The 22,835-nt window shown below is 56.4% G+C and overlaps 1 protein-coding gene across 2 annotated transcripts; it reads left to right on the top strand.

Moving 5' to 3' along the window:
* The first annotated feature begins 987 nt into the window (after window positions 1–987).
* ATCAY (ATCAY kinesin light chain interacting caytaxin) lies at window positions 988–21,418 on the top strand. 2 transcript variants are annotated; one of them, XM_064175186.1, is made up of 13 exons: window positions 988–1,411; window positions 3,204–3,333; window positions 8,340–8,404; window positions 9,039–9,260; window positions 10,100–10,285; window positions 11,237–11,339; window positions 11,846–11,977; window positions 12,615–12,701; window positions 14,821–14,919; window positions 15,489–15,524; window positions 15,958–15,993; window positions 17,039–17,071; window positions 18,684–21,418. In XM_064175186.1, the coding sequence occupies exons 2-13, from the start codon at window positions 3,257–3,259 to the stop codon at window positions 18,691–18,693; spliced, it is 1,086 nt and encodes a 361-aa protein (XP_064031256.1). In that variant the 5' UTR covers window positions 988–1,411; window positions 3,204–3,256; the 3' UTR covers window positions 18,694–21,418. The 2 variants fall into 2 exon arrangements, with proteins under 2 accessions (XP_064031256.1, XP_064031255.1); XM_064175185.1 differs by having other exon boundaries at window positions 17,036–17,071.
* Window positions 21,419–22,835: the final 1,417 nt, after the last annotated feature.

Raw genomic sequence — 22,835 nt, 5'->3', positions numbered from 1 at the left:
GAAGAGAAAGGATTCCAGAGCAAAGCACTTGTGCTGGCAGGCAGAGCTGGGCCACCTCAGCCCAGCAGTCTGTGCTCAATGAAATACCTCTGAGAGCAGGCTGATAGGGGGGGAAAAAAAACCTCCCAGCACCAAAATCCTCTGGCTCCAAGTCCTGGGATGGCAGCCAGTAGATGGCATTCACAGGCTGCTATATTCGCACATCTGCTGTCCAATGCTGCCGGCCGCAGCCTCCTGCAGAACAGCCACTGGCAGGAACCTTTGGGTTGGAAAGACCTCCAAGAGCATCCAGCCCAAGCGTTCTCCGACTCCACCAAGGCTGGGATTAACCCACGGCCCTCAGCACTGCACATCTGCGGCTTTGGAACACCTCCAGGGATGGGGATTTAACCACCTCCGCGGGCAACCTCTGCCAGTGTCTCCCCACTCTCGCTCTCAAGAATTTCTTCCTCGTCTCCAGCCTCATCTCTCCTCTCCCAGCTCAAAGCCATTGTCCCTCGTCCTGTCACTGCAAACCCTTCTCACAAGTCCCTCCCCAGCTCTCCTGGAGTCGCCTTCAGGCACTGGGAGGCTCCTCTAAGGTCTCCCTGGAGCCTTCTCTTCTCCAGGCTGAGCAGCCCCAACTCTCTCATCCTATCCCCCCACCAAATCCTGTATCCCACCGCCAGCTGCGGGCACCTTTTTTACCTCCTCGCTGAGCGATGCGCTGGCTGGAAATGCCCTCCCCTTCCCAGCCACCCTTCCCCGGCTCCCACACCTCCTCCGGGAGCAGACCCTGCTGGCTGATGGGCATCCCTGACTCCCACTGAGAGCAGCCGCTGTGCCCAGCCCCTGGCAGCATCACTCATCCGGAGGAAGAGTGCAGGGAGATATTTGGCACCTCGCAGCCGATTGGAGGAGAGGCGACACCGAGGGGGGGGGGGGGGTGGGGAGGGATGCTACCAGCTCCTTTCTCCACCCATCCTCCATAACACACACACACCCCCACACACACACACCCTCTATCATCACCGCCACCACCCTCATCCTCCTCACACACACAAAAGCAGTGCGATTAGCTGCCTTAGGGGAGCTGAGGCTGAGGCAGCTGCGAGCAGAAAATCATCATCATCATCATCATCAAGTACCTTGGAGGGGGAGGAGGCAGCAGAGGAAGCAACAGCCATGGAATACAAATAACTGCCCTCAATTCCCACCCCCATCCCGCCCCAAAAATCCAGCTCCCCGAGCAAGGAATGCTTGGAGGAAGGCCGACCTAGATGCATCCCCCCAGCCCCCTGCTGAGGAAGCCGCAGACGTCTGCCGCCGCATCCCTGCGCTGGAGCTCCTGAGCAGCCCCTCCGCATCCAGAGGGATGCTGGGCTGGGATTCAGGCAGCATCTGCTTTGTTCCTCGCTAGCCGGCAGCATCGGTGAGTACAGCAGCATCTGAGCTCCCCGTTCCTGCCGGGCAGGGAAACGTCAGGCTGCAGCCTGCGGCTGGCTTCGCCGCTTTGCTGCTCGCTGCCTCCCTCCATGATGCCTTCAGGGATAGCAGCAAGCAGATGACAGCGGCGGGGAGGGGAGGGGGAGGGGAAGGGTGAGGTCTCTTGCAGTCCCGAGGTGTCTTCTTTGCCTGCATGCAGGGAGATCAAAAATGGAGCCGTGTGTGACCCTGCCGTGGGCATCGCAGGCAGCCAGGCGTGGGGGTGAGGGCTGAAGACGTCGCCTGTGTGCTGGGGGAGAGGGAGAAGATGAGAGACACCAGGCAGGGGCAGAGCCCTGCAGTGCTCCCAGCCCGCTCCTTGCTCTCATCCCTGTCTCTGCCAGCACCTGGGATAACGACAGATGCTGGATTTAACTGGGGCCTCTCCGTAGCTTCATTCCTTCAGGGCAGCTGCACACAGATTGAGCTTCCTCCAGACCATCACCTCCTAAGGAGGCAGAAAAAGCCCTGGTCAGAAGCAGCTTAGGCTAACCCTACCCCTGCCACCAAGGACAGACAAAGCAGCCTGAAATCACCTTCTAAAATCTAACCCTCCCCATCCAGTGCCTGAGCACAGTGGCAGTGTGAAGGCTGAGCCTGGGAAGGACATAAACCAAATCAATTTGGTTGGCAAAGCCCTTTAAGATCATCCAGCCCAACCAAGGCCCTCAGCACCACATCTCTGTGCGTTTACAAGCACCTCCAAACGGCCCTGCAGTGGCTGGGTTAGGGCAAGCACCCAGCACAGGAGCTGGCTGCACTTGAGCAGATTCAATGCAAGATGTGGCCTGACCTTGCCCCCTCCGGGCTGAGCTGCAGCAGTGTCCAGCTGAGAGCAGTGCATCTGCTCTCTCCAGCCAGGGCTGGTCCTGCAAGGGCTGGTGCTGAGCCCTCAGCTGGGCTTTCTCAGGGGCTGCACCTTAGGAAATGAGTGCAAAGGTTTGATTTTGGCTGGCTGGCAGGGGAGGAACCTTCCAGTGAGAGCAGTCCTAAGGGTCCCTTCTGCTGCTGGGGTGTTAGTGGGAGTGAAGATAAGGACTGAATTGAACTTGTCCTGCTCACAGCAGTGCAGGAGAAAGCCCAGACTGGGAGCAGCACAACCACCTTGGCTCCACTGGAGGTGCTCCTGTTCTTCTGGCATCTGCTCTGGTTCAGCTGGGAGCAAGGCAGAGATGTGGATTCTTCAGGGGTGTGGAAGGATGGTTCCCATCCTTGTGAGGGCTTCTTGGCACTCCTCTGGTCCAGGGATGAGCACAGGCCAGCAGCAGCCAGGAATTTCTCTGCAGACCCAAAGCCAGGCCAACAAAATGGGAACTGGTGGCACTGCCAGAGCAGCCTGAAACCAGCCTGGGAGGAGCTTGCTCTTTTCTCCCCTTTCAGCCACACCTCATTCCCCTCAGCAGAGGTGCTTGGTGATGTTGAGATGAGTATTGGAAGAGAAGGAGCAAGAGAAAACCAGGTGGACATCAGCCTAGGCAGTGCTGATCCTCAAGGACATGCCCTGAAGCCACAGCAGAGCAGACACAGACCTGCTGCTCTCATCGGGGCCAGCCTCACATTCTCTCTCTCTTGCCCAACAAGCAGCCACAGACCCCATGGCCATGCCTTGTTGCTTCTGCAAAACCAAGCAGCTGGGAGGCTGTGGAGCCTGCCATCAGCACCCCTGCCCTGAAGGGTGTGGGTGAGATGCTCCCCAGGCACCATGCTCAATGCCAACCTCTCCACCTTCCACTTTCCAGCCTCAGCCCTTCCTGGAGGGAAGCACCACGCAGCCACCCCTCCTCCCAGCACCATGGGGACCACAGAAGCCACTTTGAGGATGGAAAATGTGGATGTGAAGGAAGAGTGGCAAGATGAAGACTTCCCCAGGTTTGTTCCCTGGGGGAAAAAAAGGGGGTGGGGGAGGGGAGGAATCCCACAAAGACCAGGGAGAAGCAGGGAGAATTTTCTTTCCTCCTGGAAGGAAGCAGCAGGGCATGGAGCATGCAGGTCCCTGCTGCCCAGCCCTGCAGCCAACAGGGATCTTAGTTCCAACAAGCATTTGGGCCAGAGGACAGAGAGTTTGCAGCAAGGCTGCTCAGAATGGTTCAGGATTTTGGGGAGGTTTGTGGCAACCTTCTGTGTGTATGGCAAGGAGTGGGTGAGGAGCTGGGGGCAGAGGACAGGGAGATTAACATAGGACCATAGAATCAAACAGGTTGGAAGAGAGCTCCAAGCTCAAACAGCTCAACCTAGCACCCAGCCCTGCCCAGCCACCAGACCATGGCACTCAGTGCCCCAGCCAGGCTTGGCTGCAACACCTCCAGCCACAGCCACTCCAGCACCTCCCTGGGCAGCCCATTCCAGTGCCAATCACTCTCTCTGCCAGCAACTTCCTAACAACATCCAGCCTCAACCTGCCCTGCCACAGCTTCAGCCTGGGGCCCCTTCTTCTGGCCCTGGCTGCCTGGCAGCAGAGCCCAACCCCACCTGGCTACAGCCTCCCTGCAGGCAGCTGCAGGCAGCAATCAGCTCTGCCCTGAGCCTCCTCTGCTGCAGGCTGCACCCCCCCAGCTCCCTCAGCCTCTCCTCACAGGGCTGTGCTCCAGGCCCCTCCCCAGCCTTGCTGCCCTTCTCCAAACACCTTCCAGCACCTCAACAGCTCTCTGCAATTCAGGAGCCCAGACCTGGACACAGCACTGCAGGGGTGGCCTGAGCAGTGCTGAGCACAGGGGCACAAGAACCTCCCTTGTCCTGCTGCCCACACTGCTCCTGAGCCAGCCCAGGATGCCATTGGCTCTGCTGCCCACCTGGGCACTGCTGCCTCCTCTGCAGCTCCTCTCTGCCAGCACCCCCAGGGCCCTCTCTGCCTGGCTGCTCTCAGCCACTCTGGCCCCAGCCTGCAGTGCTGCTTGGGGTTGTTGTGGCCAAAGTGCAGAACCTGCCCTTGGCCTTGTTCAGTCTCATCCCCTTGGCCTCTGCCCACCCATCCAGCCTGGCCAGGTCCCTCTGCAGAGCTCTGCCTCCCTCCAACAGCTTCACAACTGCTCCTAGCTTGGTGCCATCTGCAACCTCACTGCTGCTGGACTCAATCCCCTGCTCCAGATCACCAATATTGACCAGGACTGTGCCCAGCACTGATCCCTGTGGGACACCACTGGTGGCAGCTGCCAGCTGGCTGTGGCACCATTGACCACTACTCACTGAGCCCAGCCCTGCAGCCAGTTCTTGACCCACATCACAGTGAATCTGCCCAAGCTGGCTGGCTGCACAGCAAGGAAAGCAGACAGGTGCCAAAGTGGCAGCTCTCACCTTCACAGAGACTTCATTTACCCCACAGAGTGCTAAACAAATGCCCTGCAGCCACCCAGAGGGTGCAACCCTCCTCATCCCCACCCCAATGCCAATGCTTGCTGAGGCACACACAGCATGGGCAGCACCCAGCCCTGCTGCAGCTGGGCTCTGGGCTCTTGAGGGTCTTTTCAGGGCTGTCTCTCCATGTGCCAGCTGCAGCTGAGCCTCCCCCCCCCCCACCCCGGGCAGCCCACACTGTCCCTGTATTCACAGACAGTGCTGCCCTGTTCTACTGTGCACCAAGCTCAGCCCCCCTCTGTTCACCCAGATCCAGCTGCAGGCCTGATCTGAGCACCTCTGTGCCAGCCTCACTCCTGGCACACAGGACATGATTTGGTCTTCCGCTGGCCCCACAGGTGGGCTCAGCCAAGCTCTTGGCCTTCTGGGATGATGCTTTGTTTCCTCTGAGAGCAGAGCTTTGGGCTGATGGACATCTGCAAGCCTGAGGCTCCCTGACAGCACTGTGCTGGCAAGCTTGGTAGTGGGCAGAAAGGAAAGTGAGGTACAGAAAGGAAGGATGGAGAGGGAGGGAAAGAAAAGGAGCTGAGGTGGGGAAAGGAAGGTAAGATATGGAAAAGAAGGAGAGGTATGGAAAGGAAGGAGGTGCATGGAAAGGAAGAGAAGGTATGGAAAGGAAGGTATGGAAAGGATGAGAAGGTATGGAAAGGAAGGAGAGGTATGGAAAAGAAGGAGAGGTATGGAAAGGAAGAAGGTGCCTGGAAAGGAAGAGAAGGTATGGAAAGGAAGGTATGGAAAGGATGAGAAGGTATGGAAAGGAAGGTGAAACGTGGAAAGGAAGGAGAGGCATGGAAAGGAAGAGAAGGTATGGAAAGAGAGGTGAGGCAAAGCCATCACCTTGGAGCAGGAGGTGCCAGGCTCTGTTTCAAGCTAACCCTGCAAGCAGCAAACTCCCTCCAAGCCCCAGCCAAGCCTCCAAGGGGCATTTTTTTCTGCAGACCCCCCAAGCACCACCTAAGGGGCAAAGCAAGCCCAGGAAGAGGCTGCAGAGGTGGGCACAAGCCAAGCTCTGGAGGTTCAACAAGACCAAGGGCAAGGTCCTGCAGCTGGGGCGAGGCAATGCCAAGCACCAATCCAGGCTGGGCAGTGCCAGGCTGGAGAGCAGCCCTGAGCAGAGGCACTTGGGGGTGCTGCTGGAGGAGAAGCTCAGCAGGAGCCAGCAGTGTGCACTTGCAGCCCAGAGAGCCAAGCAGAGCCTGGGCTGCAGCAGCAGCAGTGTGGCCAGCAGGGCCAGGGAGGGGATTCTGCCCCTCTGCTCTGCTCTGCTGAGACCCCACCTGGAGTCCTGCATCCAGCTCTGGAGCCCCTGGGCCAAGAGGGCTGTGGAGATGCTGGAGAGTGTCCAGAGCAGGGCCAGGAGGATGCTGAGAGGCTGCAGCAGCTCTGCTGTGAGCACAGCCTGAAAGAGTTGGGGCTGTGCAGGCTGGAGCAGAGGAGGCTCCCAGGTCACCTTCTTGTGGCCTTGCAGTATCTGAAGGGGGCTACAAAAAAAGCTGAGGAGGGACTTTGGAGGGTGTGAGGGAGTGGCAGGAGTGGGGGGAATGGAGCAAAGGTGGAGGTGGGGAGAGTGAGGCTGGAGGTGAGGAGGAAGTTGTTGAGCAGGAGAGTGGTGAGAGCCTGGCAGGGGTTGCCCAGGGAGGTGGTTGAGGCCCCATGGCTGGAGGTGTTTGAGGCCAGGCTGGCTGAGGCTGTGTGCAGCCTGCTCTAGGGTAGGGTGTCCCTGGGCATGGCAGGGGTTGGCACTGCCTGCTCCTTGTGCTCCCTTCCAACCCTGACTGCTTCTCTGGGCTGCAGGGCAGTGAGAGGGATGAGCCCAGAGCTCCTCAACCTGCTGCGGGAGGGATTAGATCAGGAATGATGCAAGCGAAGCAGAGCCCCCCCCCCCCCCTCCAGCCCTCCCCTCTCCTCCTCCCCCCTCCAGCAGGCACTCAGTGAGCACTGCCTGCCCTTAACCAGGCATTAAAAATAAATCAATAACAATTTCCCAGACACTTCTTCCCCCTCTAGAAGCAACCAAATCACAGGGCAGGAGCTGCTGCATGTGGGACAGCAGCTCCCTGGCAAGATGATTTGCTGCGGAGCTATTTTTGCTCAGCTGTGATTAACCAACCTTCCCCCCCCCCCCCCCCCCCCCCCCCAAAAAAAAAAGAGAGAGAGAAAAGAACTAAAACCACCAAATGAAACCCAAATCCCTGCCAAAGATCTGAGCTAAAACTCTCTGCAGCTGCTCGTGGCAGCCACAGCCTCACCCTCCCCACCACCAGCAGCTGATGGGCAGAAGCAGCTCCTGCCGAGGAGGCAGCAAGGAAAGGGTTTTGTTTGTGTCGTGCGTGTCTGTGTGTCCCTCCCCACGCTGCTCCCCGAAGGTTTAGCCTCCTGCTGCCAATCAGTCTCAGCTGGCTGTGCCAGCGCTGCCCTGTGGTGGTGATGCTGATGATGCTGATGCTGATGCTGCGCAGGGCAGGAGCATGCTCACTCCATCACCCACCCGTCCGTCGGGTCACAGGCTGCTTGCAACCGGGGAGAAGGTGCCCAAGAAGCTGGGGGAGGGGGGAATTGGGCAGCAGGATGTTAGCAGAGAGCCAAATGGTGGCACTCAGCCGTTAAGAAACCTGCTTCGTTCAGGGGGGAGGGGTGGGGGGGGGGGGGGGATTGCACCTGGGGTTGGCTGCCTGCCGGGAGGCAGATTTGCAGGCGAGGCTGGGAGGGAGCGATCCGAGCATCCTTCGGGAAGGTAAGAAAGGTCTTTTCTTCTCCTCTGCTTTTGTCACTGCTCTTCTGGGATGAATCCCAGCATCAGGGAGCTGCCTGCCTGCCTGCCTGCAGCACGTACTCGGGTGCAGCTGGGCCACCCCCCCCCCCCCCTCACCTCCCCCCTCCCCCCCCCTTCCTTTTGATGCTGTATCACCAAGTTGTGCCAGGCGCCAGCTCGCAGGCAGATCAACAAGCAGGCAGGAGACAGGAGCAAAAGGGAGGAGGAGAGGCTGGAGGGGGCAGAGGGTTTGTTCTGCCTGCTCGGGTGGCAGCCCACGGGGTCTGGGTGCTGCAGGGCAGAGCAAAAGTTGCCTTTGATCAGGTCTCCCAACCCTCACAAATATCCAACGAGCAGCCAGGAGGGGATTATGTCTTCAGCTAAATGTTTGTGGGGTTTAATTTGCCTGGTGGCTCATGGCAGCCTGTGTAGGGCAGAGCTGTGTCCTCCTGAGGCATCGTTCCCCAGCATCTTCCTCATCATCATCACCAGACGTCAGGGCCAGCAGCTGCTGGACCCCAGCCCCATCCTCCTTCTGGGGGCACAGTGGCAGCAGTGGGGCTGTGAGCTCTGGGGGAGCAGTTGGACTGGGTGGTCTCAAAGCTCTCTCCCAGCCTCAGCAGTTCTGTGGTTCCATGATGCCAGAGCAGAGCACAGATGTTGCTCCTGGCTTCTCCCTGTCCACTGTCTGCCCTGGAATGATTTCTCCTAAGCATCCTCCTCTCACCTCCTGTCTTTTTTTTCCCCCCTCCCTATCTTGGTTTGCCTGCAGACCTCTCCCAGAAGAGACAGGGATGGAGTCCCTGGGCAGCCCTACAGAAGATGAGAACACATCCTGTAAGTACCAGCTGGAGTCATCAAGAGCTCTAGGGCAATCCAGGTAGAGCAAGAGCCAGACCCCTTGGAGCACAATTCCCATGGGGAAGAGGAAATCAGCAGAGATTTGTGCCTGCTGCTCTGTCTCAAGAAGCTGGGGGAGGAAATAGGTGTCCCTGAAGTCTGGGTGCCTCTATCCTGCAGGCTACCAGGACACACACCCCCCACCCACTCTCCCACTAGCTGTGCTCCACCACCCTTAGCTGCCAAGGCTGGAGCCTGAAGGAAGCTCCAGGTCCAGCTCCACCACCCTTAGCTGCCAAGGCTGGAGCCTGAAGGAAGCTCCAGGTCCAGCTCCACCACCCTTAGCTGCCAAGGCTGGAGCCTGAAGGAAGCTCCAGGTCCAGCTCCACCACCCTTAGCTGCCAAGGCTGGAGCCTGAAGGAAGCTCCAGGTCCAGCTCCACCACCCTTAGCTGCCAAGGCTGGAGCCTGAAGGAAGCTCCAGGTCCAGCTCCACCACCCTTAGCTGCCAAGGCTGGAGCCTGAAGGAAGCTCCAGGTCCAGCTCCACCACCCTTAGCTGCCAAGGCTGGAGCCTGAAGGAAGCTCCAGGTCCAGCTCCAGAGCTCTCAGTTCTGTTCCTTTTCACTCCAGCTCCCCCAAACACGTTAAACTTCAACGGGGCTCATCGTAAGAGGAAGACTCTTGTGGCACCTGAAATCAACATCTCCCTGGACCAGAGTGAAGGCTCCATCCTCTCTGATGACTTCTTGGACACCCCTGATGACCTGGACATCAATGTGGATGACATTGAGACTCCTGATGAGACAGATTCCCTGGAATTCCTAGGGAATGGCAACGAATTGGAATGGGAAGGTAAAAGGCCAGGTTGGAGTGAAGGTCTGCAGGGGCTGGGCTGGGTTTTAGCCCCATTTTAACCTCTTTGGGTACCACTCACCATGAGGTGCTGAAGATAGGAGACAAGCTGGGACAAGGGCCAAAAAGCTGCCTGGGAAAGCATCCAGCACCAAGAAGGAACTGATCCTGTGGCCAGCAGGTCCAGGGATGGAATTGTGCCCCTCTGCTTGGCACTGGTGAGGCCACACTTCAAATACTGGGTTCAGCTGAGGGGACCCTCACTCCAGGAAGGACACTGAGGGGCTGGAGGAGGTCCAAGAAGGGCAATGAAGCTGGGGAAGCATCTGGAAGACAGGGCTGGGGAGGAGCAGCTGAGGGAGTTGGGGATGTTTAGACTGGGGAAAAGGAGGCTGAGGGCAGAGCTCATTGCTCTCTGCAGCTCCCTGAGAGGAGGCTGCAGTGAGGTGAGGGTTGAGCTCTTCTCCCTAGTATCAGGTGATGGAAGGAGAGGAAATGGCCTGAAATTGTGCCAGGGGAGGGTTAGGTTGGAGATGAGGGAAAATCTCTTCCTGCAAGAGTGGCCAGAGGTTGGCACAGGCTGCCCAGGGAGGTGGTGGAGTCACTGTGCCTGGAGGTGACATGGCACATGGGGCCATGGCTCAGTGGCCAGGGTGGGCTTGGGTTGCTGGTTGGCCTGGCTGACCTGAGAGGCCTCTTCCAACCCAAACAACTCCACGACTCCATGCCCCTAAGCTGCAGCTGAAATGCTTCACCCTCGGCCCGCGGCGGCTCTTGTCTCTCCCTGCACACCTGAGCTCTTGCAGAACCCCTCCCTGGCACAGATGTCCCTTTTGCAGATGACACTCCTGTGGCCACGGCCAAGAACATGCCTGGGGACAGTGCAGACCTGTTTGGGGACGGAGGGGCAGAGGATGGCAGCGCTGCCAACGGGCGGCTCTGGAGGACTGTGATCATCGGCGAGCAGGAGCACCGCATCGACCTCCAGATGATCAAACCCTACATGAGGGTGGTGACACATGGAGGTGAGGCACAGGGACCCTCCTCTTCTTCACACTGAACACCCTCAGCTCCCTCAGCTGCTCCTCCCCAGCTCTGTTCTCCAAACCCTTCCCCAGCTTTAGTGCCCTTTATTGCCCATACAGCAGCCTGTGAATGCCATCTACTGGCTGCCATCCCAGGACTTGGAGCCAGAGGATTTTGGTGCTGGGAGGTTTTTTTTCCCCCCCCTATCAGCCTGCTCTCAGAGGTATTTCATTGAGCACAGACTGCTGGGCTGAGGTGGCCCAGCTCTGCCTGCCAGCACAAGTGCTTTGCTCTGGAATCCTTTCTCTTCACACCTGCAGGGATGCAGGAAGTCAGCACTGCACCAGGCTGGATTTCCAGCACTGCAGCTCCTCTGGGAGTTGTCCTGTGCTGGATCCAGGTGATTTGGAGGAGGCAACAGCAAGAGAAAGGAGTGGGTTGAATGATAGAGCCATAGAACTGGTGAGGTTGGGAGAGAGCTTTGAGCTCATCCAGTCCTGCTGCTCCCCCAGAGCTCACAGCCCCACACTGCTGCTGAGCCACTGCCACTGCACCACCTCCCTCAGCAGCACCTCCCTCAGCACCACACCCAGGAGGCTTTGAAACCCCTTCAGGGACTCCACCACAAGAAGGATGGAAAGAGACTGTTTAAGAAGGCCTGGTGGGATTGGAAAGAGGCAATGGCTTTACATGAGAGTAGATTTAGACTGGATATCAGGAGCAAGGTGTTTGTGGAACAGGGAGGTGGTTGGGACCTCATCCCTGGAGATAATCAAGACGAGGCTCAAAAGGGCTCTGTGCAACCTGATTGAGTTGAGGATGTCCCTGCTGACTGCAGAGGGGGTTGGACTGGATGAGTTTTGGATGTTCCTTCCAATCCAGACCATTCTATCATCCTAAATCTGCCCCTGCAGAGGATCTCTGATGCTGCCTGTGTCTGTCTTTGCCAGGCTACTACGGGGAAGGGCTCAATGCCATCATTGTCTTCGCCGCCTGCTATCTCCCGGACAGTAACCTGGCTGACTACCACTACATCATGGAGAACCTCTTCCTGTAAGTGGCTGGTTGAGCTCTGTGAGGGAGAAGAGGGCAAGGAAGGTAACTGGGGCTCTGGGGGAACAGTTCTCCTGTGTTGGTTGCTGGAAAGAGTTTGAATCCAGTCCAAAGGCACCCAGCGTGCAGCTGCAGGCTGGGTCAGATGCTGGCCACGGCGTTCAAGGCCAAGTCCAGTGAGTCAAAGCACTCAAAGCCTCACTGTTAATGATGCCAGTGATGGACTCCCAGCCAGGCCAGAACATATGCATGCAATGCTGAGCAGCTGGGAGCTGCTGCTGGGCAGAAGAACAGAGCAGGGGTGCCCAGCAGTGCCTGCAGTGCTCTAAGGAGCTCCAGCGCTCCCTAAGAACTACCCCAAGGTGCCAGGAGAACCCCAAACCCATTCCAAGTTCTAAATGGAGGGGTTTGGAGTCCTTTGGGGATGACACACAGACACCTGAAGGAATGCCAAGGGACCTTTTTTGAGCCTCCTGTCCCTGTTGGTTTTGGTCACCACCCAACAGATATGTGATCAGCAGCCTGGAGCTGCTGGTGGCTGAGGACTACATGATCGTGTACCTGAACGGAGCAACCCCCCGGAGGAGGATGCCAGGCCTGGGCTGGCTGAAGAAGTGCTACCAGATGATAGACAGAAGGTGAGAGCCCTGTTGGTGTTACCTCTTCATTCTTCCCAGTGCTCTTCTTGCATCACTTCCAATTCTTCCTCACTCCCTGCACTCTGCAGTTCCTGCACTCTGCAGTTCCTTCCCCTGCTGCGGTGCTCTGACCTCCCCCAGGCTCTCCTCATCACCTCCACTGCCCCTTTCCTTCAGAAGCACCTTCAGAGAGCTCAAAGTAGTGCTCCTGTGAAGGTGAAAGGTCTTGTGAAGAGCACAAGTCCAATGAAAAGTGGCTGAGGGAGCTGGGGGGGGTTTCAGCCTGGAGTGAAGGAGGCTGAGAGGAGACCTCATGGCTCTCTACAGCTCCTTGAGAGGAGGCTGGAGCCAGCTGGGGGTTGGGCTCTTCTCCCAAGGCACAGGTGAGAGAAAATGGTCTCAAGTTGAACAAGAGAAGGTTTAGCTTGGACATGAGAAACAATTTCTACCCCAAATGGGTTACCAAGCCCTGGCTCAGGCCACCCAGGGCAGTGCTGGAGTCCCCATCCCTGGAGGGGATTCAAAGCCATGGAGATGTGATGCTGAGGGCCAAGGTTCAGAGCTGGCCTAACCTGTTGGAGGGGGGTTAAGAGGAGGTTCTCTGAAGCTGATTGTCCATCCCATGGCTTCTCCACAGGCTGCGTAAGAACCTGAAAGCCTTGATCATTGTGCACCCCTCCTGGTTCATCCGGACAGTGCTGGCCATCTCCAGGCCCTTCATCAGGTACCTCTGAGCTGTTCCCCAACACAGCTGACTCTAGAGGGCAAGGTTCATGTCATGTTTGCCATTTCCAGACCCCTCCATCAGGTACCTCTGAGCTGTTCCCCAACACAGCTGCCTTCAGAGGGCAAGGTTCATGTCATGCTGGCCATCTCCAGGCCCTTCATCAGGTACCTCTGAGCTGTTCCCCAACACAGCTGACTCTAGAGGGCAAGTTTCATGTCATGCTGGCCACTTCCAGACCCTCCATCAGGTACCTCTGAGCTGTTCCCCAACACAGCTGCCTTCAGAGGGCAAGGTTCATGTCATGCTGGCCATCTCCAGGCCCTTCATCAGGTACCTCTGAGCTGTTCCCCAACACAGCTGCCTTCAGAGGGCAAGGTTCATGTCATGCTGGCCATCTCCAGGCCCTTCATCAGGTACCTCTGAGCTCCTCCCCAACACAGCTGCCTTCAAAGGGGAAGGTTCATGTCATGCTGGCCATCTCCAGGCCCTTCATCAGGTACCTCTGAGCTCCTCCCCAACACAGCTGCCTTCAAAGGGGAAGGTTCATGTCATGCTGGCCATCTCCAGGCCCTTCATCAGGTACCTCTGAGCTGTTCCCCAACACAGCTGCCTTCAGAGGGCAAGGTTCATGTCATGCTGGCCATCTCCAGGCCCTTCATCAGGTACCTCTGAGCTCCTCCCCAACACAGCTGCCTTCAGAGGGCAAGGTTCATGTCATGCTGGCCATCTCCAGGCCCTTCATCAGGTACCTCTGAGCTGTTCCCCAACACAGCTGCCTTCAGAGGGCAAGGTTCATGTCATGCTGGCCATCTCCAGGCCCTTCATCAGGTACCTCTGAGCTCCTCCCCAACACAGCTGCCTTCAAAGGGGAAGGTTCATGTCATGCTGGCCATCTCCAGGCCCTTCATCAGGTACCTCTGAGCTGTTCCCCAACCCAGATGACCTCAGAGGGCAAGGTTCATGTCATGCTGGCCATCTCCAGGCCCTTCATCAGGTACCTCTGAGCTGTTCCCCAACACAGCTGACTCTAGAGGGCAAGTTTCATGTCATGCTGGCCACTTCCAGACCCTCCATCAGGTACCTCTGAGCTGTTCCCCAACACAGCTGATCCCAGAGGGCAAGGTTCATGTCATGCTGGCCACTTCCAGACCCTCCATCAGGTACCTCTGAGCTGTTCCCCAACCCAGCTGACTCTAGAGGGCAAGTTTCATGTCATGCTGGCCACTTCCAGACCCCTCATCAGGTACCTCTGAGCTCCTCCCCAACACAGCTGACCTCTGAGGGCAAGTTTCATGTCATGCTGGCCATTTCCAGACCCTCCACCAGGTACCTGTGAGCTGTTCTCCAACCCAGCTGACTTCAGAGGGCAAGTTTAAGCTCTTCCATCAGAACTGCAGCTCAGCTTTTCACTAGCAGCAGCCAAGGTTGGGGTTGGGCTCTGCTGCCAGGCAGCCAGGGCCAGAAGAAGGGGACCCAGGCTGAAGTTGTGGCAGGGCAGGTTGAGGCTGGATGTGAGGAGGAAGTTGTTGGCAGAGAGAGTGATTGGCACTGGAATGGGCTGCCCAGGGAGGTGGTGGAGTGGCTGTGGCTGGAGGTGTTGCAGCCAAGCCTGGCTGGGGCACTTAGTGCCATGGTCTGGTGCCTGGGCAGGGCTGGGAGCTGGGTTGGGCTGTTTGAGCTTGGAGCTCTCTTCCTGGTGCCAGATTCTCTGATACCTCCAAGGACATCCCTAGAGGTTGTTGATGAATCACAGAATCATAGAATCAAGCAGGTTGGAAGAGACCCATTCCATGGATCTACAGAGTGGTGCTCTGGATCCAGATCAAAGCTTGTCCCAGTGGATAGTGCATAAAGATTCCTTGGGAAGAGCAGGAATGGGGGTCCCTACTGCCCCCTACAGACTCTGAGGGTGGTGGGGGTCATGCAAAGGCAGGAGGCATCTCACCACCCCTTGCAGTCCCCAGTGTGTTAGCCCCAGGGGGAGAGGAATGAGCTCAGGCTGCAGAGGCTGCAGCAGTGCAGAGCTCCCAGTTTCCCCCAGGGAAAAATCCAGCTTCCCATGGAGAGAGCATCCAGCCAAGCCCTCCAGCACAGCCTCTTTCTCTCTCCCTGCCAGTGTGAAGTTCATCAACAAGATCCAGTACGTTCACAGCCTGGAGGAACTGGAGCAGCTCATCCCCATGGAGCATGTACAGATCCCAGACTGTGTCCTACAGTGAGTACCCCAGGGCCACCCCGGGGCACCCCTAGCTCTGAGAGGGCCCAGGACAAAAGCCCTCTGCAGCTGGATGCTGTGAGGAGTCAGGCTGAGAGCCCTGGGGCTGAGAGCCTGCAGAAGAGCAGCCCCAGAGGGGAGCTGAGCAATGCTCAGCGAGAGACAAAGGAGCTGTGGGGGGCAAGGGGATGGGGCCAGACTCTGCTCAGTGGTGCCCAGGGACAGCACAAGGGGCAGTGGGCACAAACTGGCACCCAGGAGGCTCCATCTGAGCAGGAGGAGAAACTCCTTTGGTGTGAGGGTGCTGGAGGCCTGCAGCAGGCTGCCCAGAGAGGTTGTGGAGTCTCCTTCTCTGCACAGCTTCCAACCTGCCCTGGGCATTGTGCTGCTGGGCAAGCTGCTGTGGGTGCCCTGCTGGAGCAAGGGGGTTGGACTGGGAGAGCTCCAGAGCTCCCTGCATGCTCTCCAGAGGTCCCTCCCAAGCCCAAGATGCTGGGATTTAGGGATTCTGTGACAAGTGAACAGCTCTGAGTGGGTAGCACTGAGAGAATATCTCCTGTTTGTCACAGATATGAGGAAGAGAGGATCAAGGCCAGAAAAGAAAGGTAGGATCCACCTGGGGGGGTGGGAGGGGGAGGATGGGTTCATTTTCTGGGCATGCCTTTGCTCTCCCCCATCATTGCTGCCATTACAAGCAGGCACTTCTGCTCTAGCTGGAGGTGTCCCTGCTGACTGCAGGGGGCTTGGGCAAGATGACCTTCGAGGGTCCCTTGCAGCCCAATGCATTCTGTGGCTGTGGTCAGCAGCAGCTGCTGCAGGGGAAGCTGTGCAGCTCAGGCTCCATCTCTGCAGGGCCAGCACTGGCAGGCTGAGAGCAAGGCTGTGTGGCACAGCAAGGAGATGCCAGTGGGCACTTGTGAGCAGAGCTGGAAGCTCCCTCTGGGCTCCAGCTGCCTGCCTGGGGAGCTCTTAGGCTCTCTGCTCCTTCAGCCTGCTGGGCTCTAGAGGAGAGCTTTCAAAGGTGCTTTGTGTTTACAGGGCAGAAGAGAAACAAGACCTGGCTGAGAGGGAAAGGTGAGCACTGCTCTTCACTGCTCCAGCCCTTGGCAAGGGCAGGAGCCTGCCTGCAAGCGTGGCCTGCTGCTGCTCTGCCTGGGGCTGAGCAGAGTCAGCTGTGGCAGGACAAGAGGAGACAGCTTTCAGTTGCCCCAGGGGAGGATTGGCTTGGCCATGAGGGATGATTTCTTCCCCCAAAGGGTTGCCAAGCCCTGGCCCAGGCTGCCCAGGGCAGTGCAGGAGTCCCCATCCCTGGAGGGCTCTCAAAGCCATGGAGATGTGGTGCTGAGGGCCATGGCTTGGGGGTGCCCTGGCAGTGCTGGGCTGAAGCTTGGACTCCAGCATCTTCAAGGTCTCCCCCAAGCAAAATGATTCCACAGTGCTACTGCTTGGCAGCTCCTGGGGAATCAGGCTCTGCAGCCTCAAGAGTTTGGGAGCCAACAGGGATTTGGCCCCAGCAGGAGATCTCTGAGGTGTCTGAAGCCTCTGCCTCCCCTGCCAGCTGCCTCTGCCACCACTTGGGTGATGTTGTTCCCCTTCAGCTCTCTGGATGTGTTCCTGATGCTGCTTTTTACCTCTGTCAAGCCAGGAAAGCTGTTTGGGCACGGGGCAGAGCCAGAGGCAGCAGGGGATGGATGTTCTCCTGCCATTCAGCCTTAGCTTTTGCAGGCTGCTGCAATGCAGAAGGCCAAATCCTGCTGCCAGGCACATCCTGGCTGTGCCCAAAGGCAGGGCATGAGGCTGTAACATTAGAGGGGAAGGAAAATTCTAGGCAGCTTTGGAAGACAGCATCAAAATCCTGTGCCAGGCTAATTTGGCCTGGTTCTGGCTCTGCTTCAGAGTGCTTTTAGCCTCTCTCTTTCTTTTTCATTCTACCTAACTAGCTCCTGAGGGGGATCAGTTCCTACTTCTGCTGTGCTCAGAGCAAAAGGAGCTTTGATCAAAATTCCCAAAGTCCATTGGAAGAGTCAGGGTTGTTCTGAGAGCCAAAAAGGGGAAGCTCAGGGCCACAAAGGGAGTGGTGGGAGATTGACTTTTTGCTTTGCTGCTTCTCTCCAAGCAGGTCTGAGCCCCCAGCAGAGGATCAAGAAACCAGGTTTGATCTCTACCTCCCTCTCTTGTCTCCCTCTCTCTCTGCTTGGCAGATTCCATTGGGTTTGTAAGGCAAAGCAAGGCTGGGCTAGACCCAGCACATCTTTAGCCCAGTGCCACTGAGCAAGCACAAAGGAGGCACTTTGCAGCTCTGGGAGTGGGGACAGCACCAGGGAGGTGTTGAGTCTATTTAGGCTGGAAATGAGCAGCCTGAGAGGGGGAATCTCATCCAGGCTGATGAGTGCCTCAAGGGTGAGTGGCAGGAGGATGAGGGCAGGCTTTGTTCAGTGCACCCAGTGGCAGGACAAGGGCAAACTGGCACGAACTTGACCATCAGAAGGTCCAACCAAACATAAGGAGGAGCTTCTGTCATTTAAGGGTGATGGAGCACTGGAGCAGGCTGCCCAGAGAGGTGGTGGAGTCTCCATCTCTGGAGTCATTCCAACCCCACCTGGATGCACTCCTGTGTGACCTTCTCCAGGTGACCCTGTTTTGGCAGGGGGGTTGGACTGGATGCTCTCCAGAGGTCCCTTCCAACCCCTCCATGCTGTGTTTCACCACACAGCTTGTCCTAAAGCATGGGTTGGTCACAGTTTCAGCTGCTCTGGGGACCCTGTACAAGAGCTGCTCCTCAGTAAATCACCCAGCACCTTTCACAGGCAAAGGGGTGCCCATGGGTGCAGAGCTGAAGGTGGGTGCAGGTGGGTGCAGAGGCAAAGGTGTGCCTATGGGGGCAGAGCTAAAGGTGGGTGCAGAGGCAAAGGTGTGCCTATGGGGGCAGAGCTAAAGGGGTGCCCATGGGTGCAGAGCTAAAGGTGTGCAGGAGGTGCAGAGCTAAAGGGGTGCAGGTGGGTACAGAGCTAAAGGGGTGCAGGTGGGTGCAGAGCTAAAGGGGTGCAGGTGGGTGCAAAGCTAAAGGGGTGCAGGTGGGTGCAGAGCTAAAGGGTGCAGGTGGGTGCAGAGCTAAAGGATGCAGGTCAGTGTAGAGCTAAAGGGTGCAGGTGGGTGCAGAGCTAAAGGGGTGCAGGGGGGTGAAGATCTAACGGGTGCAGAGCTAAAGGTGTGCAGGTGGGTGCAGAGCTAAAGGGGTGCAGGTGGGTGCAGAGCCAAAGGGGTGCAGGTGGGTGCAGAGCCAAAGGGGTGCAGGTGGGTGCAGAGCTAAAGGGTGCAGTGGGTGCAGAGCTAAAGGGGTGCAGGTGGGTAAAGGGCTAAAGGTGTGCAGGTGGGTGAAGAGCTAACAAGTGCAGAGCTAAAGGGGTGCAGGTGAGTACAGAGATAAAGGGGTGCAGGTGGGTGCAGGGGCAAAAGTTGGCATGTGGATGCAGAGCTAAAGGTGTGCCCATGTATTCAGAGGCAAAGGTGTGCCCATGGGTGCTGAGCCACATTCCTGCACCCTGCAGGAACCTTTTCATGGCTCTGCATGCTCAGGAAAACTCCACAGAGAAGCAGAAAGGCCACAAAAGCTCTGAATGCTGTTGGCTTTGGCTCTGCTCCTCTTTCCCAGAGGCTTACACCCAAACACACTCAGGTTTGGGGTATTTTTTAGCTAGTGGGAATAGTAATTTGTGTGTGGTACAATTTACTCTCTCCAAATAGCTCTTTCTGCTCCTTCCCAGCATGTCATGAGTGGAATGAATGGAGCAGAAGAATGATGCAGCCTGGCACTCACCCACCTACCTGACCTTTTGGTAGAAGACCTTGCCACCATCTAACTCTTGAGTTCTCTAAAGACCATGGAGCCATGCAAAGTCCTTTCAAGTTTTGGCAAACATTTGACTTTGAAAAGGAAAATGCAAGGACAAAAAAAAATAACCCCAAACCCTCCAACAACAAACCAAAAAACTCAAACCCAAGCCACAAAGCAAACCAAGCCAAGAAAAGCACTTTCCAGGAGAGGTTCCAGCAATGGTTTGTGGAAAGCTGTTGAGCAGTGCAGAGAATTAACCACATCTCCTCCCAGGAACAGCATCCTGCAGTCCATTAGCCACCAGCCCAGGGAGAGAGATGTTTGGGTTGGTTTTTGGGGTTGGTTTGTTTCAATCAGAAACCCTTTCCTCTAACTTGCTGCTGGCCAGCACTGAGATGCTCTCCTTTAATCTGCTCACTCCTCCATTCCAGCAGCCCCAGGGAATGTCTCAGCCAGGCAATGAAAAGAGAGCAGCTGCCTGTACTTGTTCCTCCTGGAAATAACAAGTGCCCACTGGTCTGGGCACCTCTTTCAGCCAGGGGCACCTCTTTCAGCCATGGGCACCTCTTTCAGCCTTGGGTACCTCTTCCAACCTTGGCCACCTCTTCCCACCTGGGAACCTCTTCCAACTTGGCCACCTCTTCCCACCTGGGCACCTCTTCCCACCTGGGCACCTCTTCCCACCTGGGCACCTCTTCCAACTTGGCCACCTCTCCCATCCTTGGCCATCTCTTCCAACCTTGACCACCTCACTTAATTCAGTTATTAACTCACACCCAACTAAATGCCACCTCGAACCCCAAACTGTTCTCTCTTGGTTTGCAAGGCATTGAGATAACTCTCCAAGAGAGACCCAAAATGCCAGGGCAGCCTCCACAGGTGAGCATCTCCTCCTGCCAGCAGGCAGGTCTGGCTGGAAGAGGGAGCCTTGTGGACAGGAAAGCTTCTGACACTTTGTCTCTGTGTGGATTCCATGCTGCTGGACAATCATTCACTCCTAATACCTCCTGCTGTGCAGACAAAGCTGCTTAAAGGGCTCCCAGGATGTTAGGGGTTGGAAGGGACCCAAGGACATCATCCAGCCCAATCCCCCTGCCAGAGCAGGACAATCCTATCTAGCACAGATCACAGAGGAACACATCCAGACAGGCTTTGAAAGGCTCCAGAGAAGGTTGAACTGTCCTCCCTGCTGGCCCTGGGCAACCAGGCTCTCTCATCTCCAAACACAGCTGCCCAGGGAAGCCCAGAGAGGGAATGCTACAGTGGTAGAGGCAAGAGGCTGTGGTTGGCTTAGCCATGAGATGGAGAAGTGATCCTGAGGCTCCTGAAGTGTGTAGTTTGGACTCTTGAGGATTCTGTGAGCAAAGCAGAGGAGAAAATTAAGATACAACTCTCTGCCCACAACCATTTGGAAGCTCCTGGTGCCAGCAGAGCCAACTTAGCCAAGCTGAAGCACAGCAGAGGAACCCCCACAGTGAAGACCTACCCATGGATCTCAGCACTCAAGGACTATTCCAAGCCTAAGCCAGGGCTGTTTGACATTGCCAACCCTTCACTCTGCTCCATAATCCCCTGGAGGGCAATCCTGGCAAGGCAAAGCTCTCCTCAAGACAAGAAGGTCTCTTTTGGGTACCTTTCAGTGGAGACAACTGCTGCAGGGAGCTTTGTTTTCCCCAAATGCTTGGAAGGAGCAAGGAATTCATAGAATCATGGAATTGGGTTGGAAAGGACCTCCAAGATCATCCAGTACCATGAGCAGGGACATCTCCTACCAGCCCAGGGTGCTCAAGGACTCACCCAACCTGGCCTTGGACACCTGCAGGGAGGGGACATCCACAGCCTCCCTGGGCAGCCTGTTCCAGAGTCTCCCCATGAGCAGAAAGTGTTTTCTGACCTCCCTTCCTCCTTGATAAAGGTTTCCTCTGCCACACTCCCACCACAGACCTGTTTGCCACACAGACCTTTGCATGGCAGGCAGAGCACTGCACCCAAAGCATCAGCCCCAGGAGCTGAAGGTGGTTAAAACCTCCACCCTCTGCCTCACCAGCATGGTAGAGAGCACCAAGCAAGCATCAACCTCCCAGTGCTTTCTAGAAAGGTCACTAAGAGCCAATTAGCAGCCAGTGCTGAGCTGCAAGAGAGGGGGGGGAAAGGACTTGAGGGGGGAAAAAAGGACTTGAGGGGGAATAAAAAGACTTCAGGAGGAATAAAAGGACTTGAGGAGGAATAAAAGGACTTGAGGGGGAATAAAAGGACTTCAGGAGGAATAAAAGGACTTCAGGAGGAATAAAAGGGCTTCAGGAGGAATAAAAGGACTTGAGGAGGAATAAAAGGACTTGAGGGGGAATAAAAGGACTTGAGGAGGAATAAAAGGACTTGAGGGAGAATAAAAGGACTTGAGGGGGAATAAAAGGACTTCAGGAGGAATAAAAGGACTTGAGGGGGAATAAAAGGACTTGAGGGGGAATAAAAGGACTTCAGGAGGAATAAAAGGACTTCAGGAGGAATAAAAGGACTTCAGGAGGAATAAAAGGACTTGAGGGGGAATAAAAGGACTTCAGGAGGAATAAAAGGACTTGAGGGGGAATAAAAGGACTTGAAGGGGAATAAAAAGACTTGAGGGGGAATAAAAGGACTTCAGGAGGAATAAAAGGACTTGAGGGGGAATAAAAGGACTTGAGGGGGAATAAAAGGACTTCAGGGGGTATGGAGGTTGGGTTTGATGCCAATGACCCCTCCCCAACCACAGCCATTCTGTCCCAAGCAGGCAGCAGACACCTGTGCAGGAGAGCAGGAACAGTCAGGCAGCTCCACACGTCCATGTCCCAGCCCAAGCTGCAGCTCTGGGGGTCCTCCCCTCACACATGGGCTGTCAGATGGCCCAAATCAGCCCACCCAAAATGAGGAGAGGACTCAGCTGCTGGCATTCCTGTGCTCTCAGCTTAGAAACAGCCACAAATCAACCTCTCTGTGTGTGTCAGACAACATCAGGTCACTGTCCCCTGGTGGCAACACTGAGCCCTGGAGTTCCCTTCCTTCTTTTGAGGCTGTTTTTATGCATTTAGGATGTGAAAACAGAATCCTCCCCTGCTGTGCTTCCCACTCTAGGATGCAACTCAGACTCTGGAAGGGACCTTTGTGGCTGCATCACGAACCCACATGGATGGGATGTTGGATGATGTTTTCAAAGAGCAGCTCTGGAAGCCTTTTCTTGCATCAGCAGTTACAAAACACTGCAAGGAAAAAGGTTCACAGCACCATGGAAAAGAGTGGAGCACTGAGATGGTGCTGCCCTGGGACAGGTGGGAGAGAAGAAACCTCAGCTGGGGGTGGGTTTGGGCCCCAAAGGAGGAGTTTGCTGCTGGAGTCTTAGCAGTTAAGATGCCAGAGGAAGGGTTTGGTTGTGTGGCTGCTTTGGATTTGCCCCAGGAAAAGACACTGGGGCAAGGTTTGCAGTAAGTGATGGACTGAGCAGGGCTGAAGATGACAGAGAACTGCTGGGGAGAGTCCAGGGGAGGCTACAGGGATGCTGAGGGGGGTTGGGAATGTGGGGGAGTGTGCAGAGAGATGTTGTCATCACACTGGTGGGAAGTGTTACCCAGCAGCTTAAACCCAAGGAATTACCTTCCAGGAAACCCAGGCAGTGACACCAACCAGTGGCTGAAGCTCTGCCTCCAGTGACTGAAGCTCTGCCTCCAGTGACTGAACCTTTGCCTCCAGTGGCTGAACCTCTACCAACCAGTGGTTGAACCTCTGCCTCCAGTGGTTGAACCTCTACCAACCAGTGGCTGAACCTCTACCAACAAGTGGCTGAAGCTCTGCCTCCAGTGGTTGAACCTCTACCAACCAGTGGCTGAACATCTGCCTGCAGTGGCTGAACCTCTGCCTCCAGTGACTGAACCTCTGCCAACCAGTGGCTGAAGCTCTGCCTCCAGTGGCTGAACATCTGCCTGCAGTGGCTGAACCTCTGCCTCCAGTGGCTGAACATCTGCCTGCAGTGGTTGAACCTCTGCCTCCAGTGACTGAACCTCTACCAACCAGTGGCTGAAGCTCTGCCTCCAGTGACTGAACCTCTACCAAC

Source organism: Pogoniulus pusillus, chromosome 41 (genome assembly GCF_015220805.1).
Source record: "Pogoniulus pusillus isolate bPogPus1 chromosome 41, bPogPus1.pri, whole genome shotgun sequence".
NCBI lineage: Eukaryota > Metazoa > Chordata > Aves > Piciformes > Lybiidae > Pogoniulus > Pogoniulus pusillus.
The sequence above is the reverse complement of the archived record's forward strand: the minus strand, read 5'-3'. Positions and strand labels throughout refer to the sequence as shown.

What these genes read in the sequence shown, in the direction of transcription:
- ATCAY (XM_064175185.1), top strand. Translation starts at nt 3,257, where the DNA reads ATGGGGACCACAGAAGCCACTTTGAGGATGGAAAATGTGGATGTGAAG. An exon ending in AGAAGATGAGAACACATCCT is followed by an intron (nt 8,405 to 9,038) that starts GTAAGTACCAGC and finishes TTTTCACTCCAG; the next exon opens with CTCCCCCAAACACGTTAAAC. An exon ending in CAACGAATTGGAATGGGAAG is followed by an intron (nt 9,261 to 10,099) that starts GTAAAAGGCCAG and finishes TCCCTTTTGCAG; the next exon opens with ATGACACTCCTGTGGCCACG.